This window comes from Amaranthus tricolor, chromosome 6 (assembly GCF_026212465.1).
Source record: "Amaranthus tricolor cultivar Red isolate AtriRed21 chromosome 6, ASM2621246v1, whole genome shotgun sequence".
In the NCBI taxonomy this organism is placed as follows: Eukaryota; Viridiplantae; Streptophyta; class Magnoliopsida; order Caryophyllales; family Amaranthaceae; genus Amaranthus; species Amaranthus tricolor.
The window spans coordinates 19,980,038-19,989,476 of record NC_080052.1 but is presented as its reverse complement, the minus strand read 5'-3'; the positions used below and the strand labels follow the sequence as shown (position 1 = coordinate 19,989,476).

At 28.0% G+C, this 9,439-nt stretch overlaps 1 protein-coding gene across 2 annotated transcripts in view; it reads left to right on the top strand.

Annotated features, from left to right (window-relative positions):
* Window positions 1-980: 980 nt before the first annotated feature.
* LOC130814806 (oxysterol-binding protein-related protein 4B-like) overlaps window positions 981-9,439 on the top strand; it is a 988,965-nt gene continuing 980,506 nt past the window's right edge. The window contains exons 1-9 of one of the 2 annotated variants that reach the window (XM_057681023.1): window positions 981-1,100; window positions 1,190-1,255; window positions 2,501-2,614; window positions 3,667-3,828; window positions 4,257-4,502; window positions 4,844-4,940; window positions 6,478-6,772; window positions 7,625-7,727; window positions 8,156-9,012. In XM_057681023.1, coding sequence (XP_057537006.1) covers window positions 2,612-2,614; window positions 3,667-3,828; window positions 4,257-4,502; window positions 4,844-4,940; window positions 6,478-6,772; window positions 7,625-7,727; window positions 8,156-8,410 — 1,161 coding nt within the window. In that variant the 5' untranslated portion in view covers window positions 981-1,100; window positions 1,190-1,255; window positions 2,501-2,611 and the 3' untranslated portion in view covers window positions 8,411-9,012. Of the gene's footprint in view, window positions 1,256-2,500; window positions 2,615-3,666; window positions 3,829-4,256; window positions 4,503-4,843; window positions 4,941-6,477; window positions 6,773-7,624; window positions 7,728-8,155; window positions 9,013-9,439 lie in introns of both variants that reach the window. The other variant, XM_057681024.1, reaches the window with a different exon arrangement.

Sequence of the window (9,439 nt, the reverse complement as noted above, 5' to 3'; positions counted from 1 at the left end):
AAAATAGCCGGGTGAATTTTAGTAGAAGTCGTGAAAAGAGGAGAAAGAGAAAAGAAGAGGGAGGATGAAAAAGGGGCCGGCAGCCACCAAGAATGGTGGTGGACGGCTAAAGAATAGGGCGGAAGATAAAGGTCTTGAGAGGATCAAAAATCTAAGTAACTGATCCCATATTAGAATTAATTCCCTTGAGCATTTCTCATTAGATGAATGATAATAAGTACAAGTGAAATCTCTAAATTTAGGAAACACTATAATTACAAGATATTTACCAAAATATAAATATACACAAAATTACAATGTATTATTCTAGCAAGATATTATTATATCATAGTGAACATGAAAAATCCAAATCTAGTCTTAGTAAAACCTAAATTCGAGCATTGACCAAGAGAATTTTCTTTATTAATTATAGATATTTAAACTATTATATAATGATTTTCAACATAACAATGTGTATAGTGTTTAATATAGTATGTTACAATTTAGAAACCTTATATTCAAACCTATGTAAAATGGATCAAACTAATTAGATTTGTGGGTTTGGTTCTAAGTTGATAATCAATAAAAAAAAAAAAAAAAAAAAAAAAAAAACATACATCGAATTAAAATAGACCTAAAATTTAGCCGACCTAAATATCAACTGAATGTAATTGCGATATTAACCCAAAAAATTAGTGCACATTTCTATTTTTGGGTTACTAACTTATGCTATCCGTGTTTTGACCGTATAAAGTTCAAAGACTTAGAGTAAGTACTCAATTGTGGTGGGGTTCAATATGTTTACATCCCCGTTAGAGATGTTCATTTAAGTTATTGGGTTTATTTCGGGTCATATATGTTTCGGATTGATTTAAAGTCGGGTCTAGTGTTCCCATTAATTTTTATATAATTTTAAATTTATTTTGAAGTCGGGTTAAACCGAATTCGAGTATAAAATCGGTTAAATATCGAATCATTAAATCTATTTTTAATAGCTCTGCATCTATTATAACTACCAACAACCAATTTGCAACATCTGCTTATATATTCCTTCAGTCAACACTTCTAAAATTATCATTTCTTCCTTCCTTTCTCACACTTCTCCTGCACACTAGACACTGGTACGCCTTATTCTTTCTCCCTCGCTTTAAACTACGCAATCTAAACAAGAAGTTTTTATAATTAATTTCTTACAATGTAATTTATTTAGGGGTTGTTTTGGCAAATGACTTGGCTATAGCTATAGGCTGAAGTCTCTAGTTAGCTGAAAAGTCAGGTATTATATACTCTTTCTTTTTTTTTTCTTCTCATTTATTTTTTATATAGTTTTTAATGCAAATTTTAAACATTAATATCCCTAAATACATATAATAAACAATTTAAAAAAATACAAAATAAAAAAATATACATTAAGATGAATCTAACGAGATCTCACATAGATATATTTTATCTTCTAAATATGTGTCGAAAACTTTAATTAAATTTTGCTCTCCTTAAGATAGAATATTCCAAATAAAAAGAACATTATAGAACGAAGGAAGTATAGAGTTGTTTGATAAAAATTAGGCTAATTATTGTTTTTTTTAAGAAAAAATAGGTCATAAAGCTAAACTTTTTTAAAAAGGTACTATGAGTTCTTTTAATTTTGACTTAAAAATTAACTTTTTAGTTATCTTAAAAGTCATTTACCAATAATACTATTTTCTACTATTTGACTAACCAAAAAAAAACTAATAGCTAGACAACTTTTAATCAATTTCTATTGTACTTTTTTTATTTTTAAGCATTGATCAATAATAGTAATTGTGTCAATAGCTATTTTCTATTATTCATTGGTATGGTATATAATTATAAGTTGTTAAAACAATTCTATGAAAAAAAGTGATATTTTTTTCACAATATATTATCAACATTATTAATTGGAAAGGAACATAGCGGTAATTAATTAAAGTAAGAGATTACCATCTCTCCACTAACTATTATTATATATTTATATTATATAGAAAACATATAATAATTTCACTTCTGAAACAAATCACTTCTAACACTAATACATCACTTATACCATTACCAAAACACTTATTTTTTTTACCAAGTCAGATTACTAATTGTTATCGTATTATTATTGATTGTGCCATAACGAAAAAATATATTAGAATATATCATTTTATATGCTTGAAAAATAACTTTAACTATTAATTATTAATTTTACAGTAAACCTCCTTAAATTTGGACTTATAGTGAATTAGTTCTTACTTGAACTGTTTCGGTCTATTTTTTAAATTTATTAATTACGAGCTAAAAGACAATATACTATGTCAAGTGGGTTTTTAGTTTGCCAACAAGTCTTGTATAAAACCGTCTCATCGTGTAACGGATTTCTATAAAAGACATATTAGTAAAAAAATCATTTAAAAAAAAAATCTAAATTCACACTTATATAGAATGCAATGCAATGAGACAACTTTAATAATGAATCCGTGCTAGTTTTAATAGATTGTAATTATTTGTTATATAGCAGGAAACGTCATCGGTTCATTTGCAAAATCTAGAAGATTGGAATCTACGCTGGTTAATTATTTTTCTTTTCCATTTTTGGTGACTAGAAGCATATAAAAAGATCGTTACAAAAATGGTAATCTTCTGACCAGTTTTATTGATATATATATATATATATATATATATATATATATATATATATATATATATATATATATATATATATATATATATATATATATATATATATATATATATATATATATATATATATATATATTTTAAAATAGTAAATTGGCAAACATTTTAGAATTCTAATTGTATAAATATTAATTATCTAAGGAATTTTCTGATATTACCTCAAAGCATATTATATTTTATCATTCTATATTTGCCTTCATTATTTACTCCATAGCCATAGGCCAAATTATAGGAAATTAATTTTTGTGGGTAATTTTCATTTACATAAATTAATTAATTTTCGTTTTGCAAAATTTTCATTTACAATGCTCTACCCACCAATTACATTCCATATATTTTCTTTTCTTCTTTTTTATGCTCTACAATCATGATGATTAATGGAATTTAAAAGCTAACGGCCGGCCGTTACAATGGGAAGCATGACAGCGGTGGATGGAGGTGGATGGCATTGAACGTAGGTTGACCGCGGTTGACGGAGGTGTGTGGATGGCTTTATACGGAGCATTAGCAATTGTATAGGATCGAGGGTCATAACTCAAGAACATATTTTTAAAAAAAAGTAACCCATATTTTTAAGGTGGAAATTTAATAGTACACAAATATTGTTTTGGTCACGGTTGCGGTAACGGTCACGCAACGTATATTGCAATCAATACGTATGATTTCGCAGTCAATGTGACCTATATTTCGGTCGCGATAAACTCAAAAATCTTATTTTTAGACATTTAATTTGAGGGTAAAAATTATTCCAGCAAATATTTTTCTATAATCGAGCGCCCATAAAAATAAAAAACTTTTTTTTTCAAACTTTTTGCTACCTTTAAGCATGGCCTTAATATTTGTTCACATATACAATAAATCGAAACCCATATGCATTTGTCTTAATTATATTATATATGCTTGTATAAACAAGTATGTACGTACATGACATAGGTTGTACAGTATATAATTGTAGTACTTCTATGCTTGTATTTAATTTATGTACAGGTTCAAGAAATGGTAAAAGAGAACAAGAGAGAGATCATATTGACAAGCCCACTCTCAATAGAGGAGCAATCAAACAATGGTTACAAGCCTCCCAACATTCTACGTATGGTTTTAAGTCTTTTCAACAACATTAGACCCGGAGCTGATCTTACTCGTTTTCAGGTTACTATTCTATTATATTTATTATATTTGACTATTTATGCATTCGATGCGATATTTTAATCTTTTATATATTGAATTACTCATAATTAAAAATTATAAGAAATTAATATTATAAAAGTATAATGCGATTAGATTATTTAAATAAGATTTTAGTTGACTATATTTTTTCTTATATATTAGCAGCAATATATAAAATAAGCTTTAATGATAAATAGTATTGATAATTGAAATGTAACGAGTATTTCAAAAAGAAAAAAGTGCATAAAATGTACTTTTATCAGTCAGTACAAATAAAAATATACAATTTACTTTGATTTTTAAAATATACACTAATCAAATTTCGACTTAAATTGGTGCTATAAAATAATATTTGTTTACAATTTATTAATTTTTTAAAATGTCACTTTTACAAATGTGTTTTGTGTTAGTTACCTCCCTTGTTCAACTTGCCGAAATCATACCTACAATGTTACGGAGAATCAGTGTATTGTATGAAAAAGGACATGCTAAGCAAATGTGCCCTCGGAGAAACGGCGGTTGATCGGATGATCGCGGTGGTTGCTTGGAATATATCGGCTCTTAGGCCGTTGATGTTTGGTGTTGCTCCATACAACCCTATTCTTGGTGAAACTCATCATGCATCTAGGGGAACCCTCAACGTCTTACTTGAACAGGTTTGTATATAAATTAATAATTTAACTCTATCTTTTATTTAAAAGAAATATTTATTTTTAAATTTTCATTAATTTGTTAAATAATATATACTCCCTCAGTTTTTTTTATTTGTCCACTTTAAGAGAGAGAAATTTCAATTCGATTTTTAAAGCATATATTAAAAATAAAATATATTTATGTGAGATCTTGTTGGATTCGTATTGATGTAAAGTTTTTTAATATAATTTTTATAATTTTTTATATTGCGTACTTAGAGATATTAAAGCTTAAAATTACGTAAAAAGTAAAGTAGACAAATTAAAAGGAAGAGGAGTATAACCTTAGCTTAATTGTTGATTAGGTTTCACATCACCCGCCAGTAACAGCATTGCATGCAACTGATGAGACTACCAACATCGAACTCATTTGGTGCCAACATGCTGTTCCCAAGTTTCAAGGTAACATTAACTTCCATCTACTCAATTATTTACCTCATATTGATGCATCTTCAAGTAGTAATAACTTAAGTGATTTGACATTAATTAAGTTTTAACTATAAATAATTTAATTTTATTAATATTGATAATCATAATAATAATTAACTTAACAAAATTTTAATTGAAGAAGCTATATAGTCAAATTAAAAAAACTCGCACACTATTTTATCCCGTGGTCCATCTTAGATATTTTAGAACCTAAAGTGAAAACTCAAAAGTAAAACATGAGCCCTTATATAATGAATGTGTGTGGTGAGGGATGGATATGGGTCGAATTTGGATTGGGTCTAATTAGACCTAAATTCAGACCCTAATTTTTTTTAATAAACTCAGATTCGAACCCCGATCCATAGGATCTGAAAAATTTGGACTCGGATACAGACCCTTAGGGTCTAACAGGTCTAGGGTCTGGTTATTGGTCCAAAACAATTTTATTTATTTTTCTAAAAACTTTTTAAAAATATATTATACAATTTCGACCATTCATATTAAATTATTTAAACATTTTCGACTATTAAGGATCTTCTAATACTTTATACTAATTGAGCTAATAAATATATAAAGCTTTCCAACATTCAAGTTCTAATAACGAAATGTTTATCAAGTCTTTTAATTTTTAAAGTACAAATACAACGATCATATTTCAAATTACATGAACCAACAAATTTCAAAATGACGTAATGTTCAGAAAAATATAATAATAAAATTTCGAATCAAACAATTAAATATACATGATAGCTAATACTTCATATAATTTTTTAAAAAATTGTAAATGGGTCAATGGGTCGGATTTGGGTCTCAAAAGTGTGGATCCAGATTCAACCTGGATCCATAGGGTCCAAAATAGGTAGATGCAGACTGTTGAATTAGTGTCGAGTTGAGTCTAGACACTTGGGTCCAAGACTCATGCCCTATTGTCGTCCCATACTCCCATCATTTTCACTAACAAACTTATTATACATTCATAAAGATGAGTGGCTAAGATGGAAAAAAAGAATAAGTTTGTGGATGATATTAAAGAAAAAGAGAAATACTATTACTAGAAAAAGGAACTTAGTGTGACAAACTAAAAAGAAAAATGGTGCAAATTAAAAGAATAGTGAGAGTAACACACAAAGATTCAACGTGGTTTACTAAAAACCACAATGTATCAATTACGTCCAAAGGTAAGGCGAACAAATTGTATAGTATGTGGGGAGAGAGAAAAATATAGAATACAATTAGAAGATCAGAAGGGGCTTATTATATATAAAACGACTCATAGAAACGCTAATCGGAATAATCTGATTAAACATAATTAGGTTTAGACTGATTTTAAATTTGGACTCATTCTAGAGTACTCAATGATAAAAATAGTCAAAGACATTTTGAAACCTAATATGTACCAAAGTTTTGGGGTTTGTTCCTGTGCTTTTGAACATCTTGCGAAACGAATACATAAAGGTATAACTCATATTATGACACTTGATTTTTTTTAATAATTTTCTCTATGAATTAGGGGCCAGCATAGAAACCGTGGTGCATGGGAAGAGGATACTAAAAGTAGGACAAAAAGGAGAAAAATATGTGATGAACTCCCCAAAATTGTTGATAAGATTATTGCCAAAGCCAGGTGTTGATTGGGTTGGGAATGTGAAAATAAGTTGCCAAGAATCAGGACTTGAAGCAGAATTATCCTACAAAACTGTTTCCTTTTTGGGATTTGGAGGTGGCAACAGATCTGTTAAAGGAAGAATCATTCATTCATCTGATTCTTCCAAGACATTGTATGAAATCTTTGGTCAATGGGACAGGTGATAATACTTTCATTATTCTATGATCATATTTTTTGATCTTTTCTTATTTATATTCTTTTTAATGATACCTTTAGTCAAAAATAGTTGGACAAGATTTGTGTGAGTAAAATCCAAAGCTATAAAAGGAAATGTAAAATTTAAGTTGTTTCTACAAATTCTTTTTTCACATTAATTAATGTATAATTTTATTTACTAATAGATTTTATTACACATAGGATAAAAAATCTAAAATATTAATATTATAAAAATATACATTAATACAATCAAATACGAATACTTGAATGTATTTTACATTTATATATAAAGACATATTGGCAAAATTAGTTCAATTGATAACTAATATTTGCTACGTATTAAATTGATCTTTTAGTGAGAAAGGACAAATAAGTTTCACTTGAATGTTGATGAACCAAACTCGTTTTTGATTAACAAAATTAACATTTTACAAATCTTATTACTTTTTCTTATTATTTTTATACTAATTTTTACTTAAGGATTTTTCTTGAATATTATTATTTTAATGATGAATTGAATATAATCACACTTCTATTATTTAGGATTGAAAATTGAATAAATATTTTCAATATGATAGGAATCAGCAAGGTCACTAGTATTAGAGTATATAACATATCTTGGGGCCTCAACCATCAGCTTAAGCTTTTGGTTGAATTGGTTCCTTGACATGGTATCAGAAGTCAACGTGAGAGGTCACGGGTTCGAATCTCAACCACCCCTCATTTAAAGTGGAATATTCAGCGCTTGACAACTAGTATTGCTATTTAATTAGTTATTGCAATTTGGAAGTATATTTCTTACAACATTATTAATTCCAAATAATTTTATTTCCAGGATTGTAAGAATAAAAGACATCGTGAATGAAAAAACAAAAGTTTTATATAATGCCAAAGATGTCATTTCCTCACTCCCAACCGCGTCTCTTAAGGATCCTCAGGTACTCATTTTTAAAATGTTATAATCATACAATTATCAATTTCTTCTATTGCATTACTACAAGCGGTAAAACCAAAATATAAAGTGAAACTGAGCTAAAAGATTGGATTATTTTTGTTCTTAAAATGAGAAGGATGAGAAAGGATTTTTGTTTGATTTTGTTTGGTTACTATATATAAAAAAAGGATACTATGTATTAAATTAAGAACATTTTAAAAATTATTTCATAATTACCTTTCTGTGTAACATAGTTACTTTTACAATTATGAGTTTTTGGCTCAATTGTGACCATAGATTTTTTTTATTTTAGTGAAATCAAAGGTGTAGAGTACTTCTTACCCTTCTCATTTTCAACTCCTTCTCAATGGATTCCTTTTCTATATATATATATTCAACATAATTTGCTAAAAAGTTTTTCATACTTTGTAGGGAGTGTGGGAAAGTGAATCAGCATTAGTATGGGCGGAGGTAAGTAAAGGGATTGTAAACAAAGATTGGGATAAAGCAAGAGAAGCCAAAAAAACAGTAGAAGAAAAGGAAAGAGAATTTCGAAAACAAAGGGAATCAAAAGAAGAGAAATGGATTCCCAAACATTTTGACTTAACATATAGTCAAGAAATTGGTTGGGAATGTTCACCGAAACAAAAGGTTGTCCCACCAGCTCCAATCATATTCCCAAGTTAACTTTTTTTTTTTAATATAAAATTTACTTTATTTGTAAATTGTGTATTATTGTGAAGCACCGTCACTATATTAGAGTTACAATCTTAAATTACACAAAATGAAATTAAATTTGCATTCTAGAATATAAAACTAATAAACACATCATTTCTAGTAATAGAAGATTAATAATCTACCGTTGGCTAATTGTAAACCGTGTATTATTGATATATTTGAGGATTTCCTTATTAAAAGAATATTTATATCATTTCGAATGCCAAGTACACATTTTTTTTTTGGTAAATGATAGCTTTTTATTTCACCACAAAGCACAAAGCATACAGGAAAACAAGGCAAGAAAGGCTTAGAGTAGGATATGATGTATAATCTAAAATGATTAGATTAACAAAGAATTCAAGAGGACGGTTTGAATCTGTTTTCAAGGGTTTGAAAACGTATTAAAGGAACTTTATAGACTGGTTTTTCAACGGGTTGTGACATGTTTTAAAGGACTGTTTTTCTGGTTTTATATTTTAGAAAATAAATGAACAAACTAAGAATACTCACTAGATTGTTAGGATTCAAGGATATACAAGTAAAGAACACTCACTTAATCTTGCTAGGGTGTAATCATACAAATTAATATGTTTGGAACTCTCAACAAACTCACTAATTCCTTCAATAATGAGAAAAAACTCACAATTGGAAAACAAGACAAATTCCCTACAAGAATTTCTATGTCTTAATTAACAAGCAAAATAGCTTAAGGTTTTTTAATCAAATTTTCAATCTCAAGTCTATCTTTATTCATCTTATTGCATAGCCTTATATAGGGTATGCAAGTACATGGAAACAACCTAAACGTCTTTAAAAACATACTACAAGCCACAAAAAGTCCCTTGACATACCTTAGGATAATTCGGTTACAAATTATTAAAAACCCTGATAATAAGTTATAACTAATGCTAGTTTAAACTCATTATTTTACTAACTTATTTGCTGAAATAAAATCAGAGTTTACAAAACCTTGAAATGCGATCCATGGAAATCTTG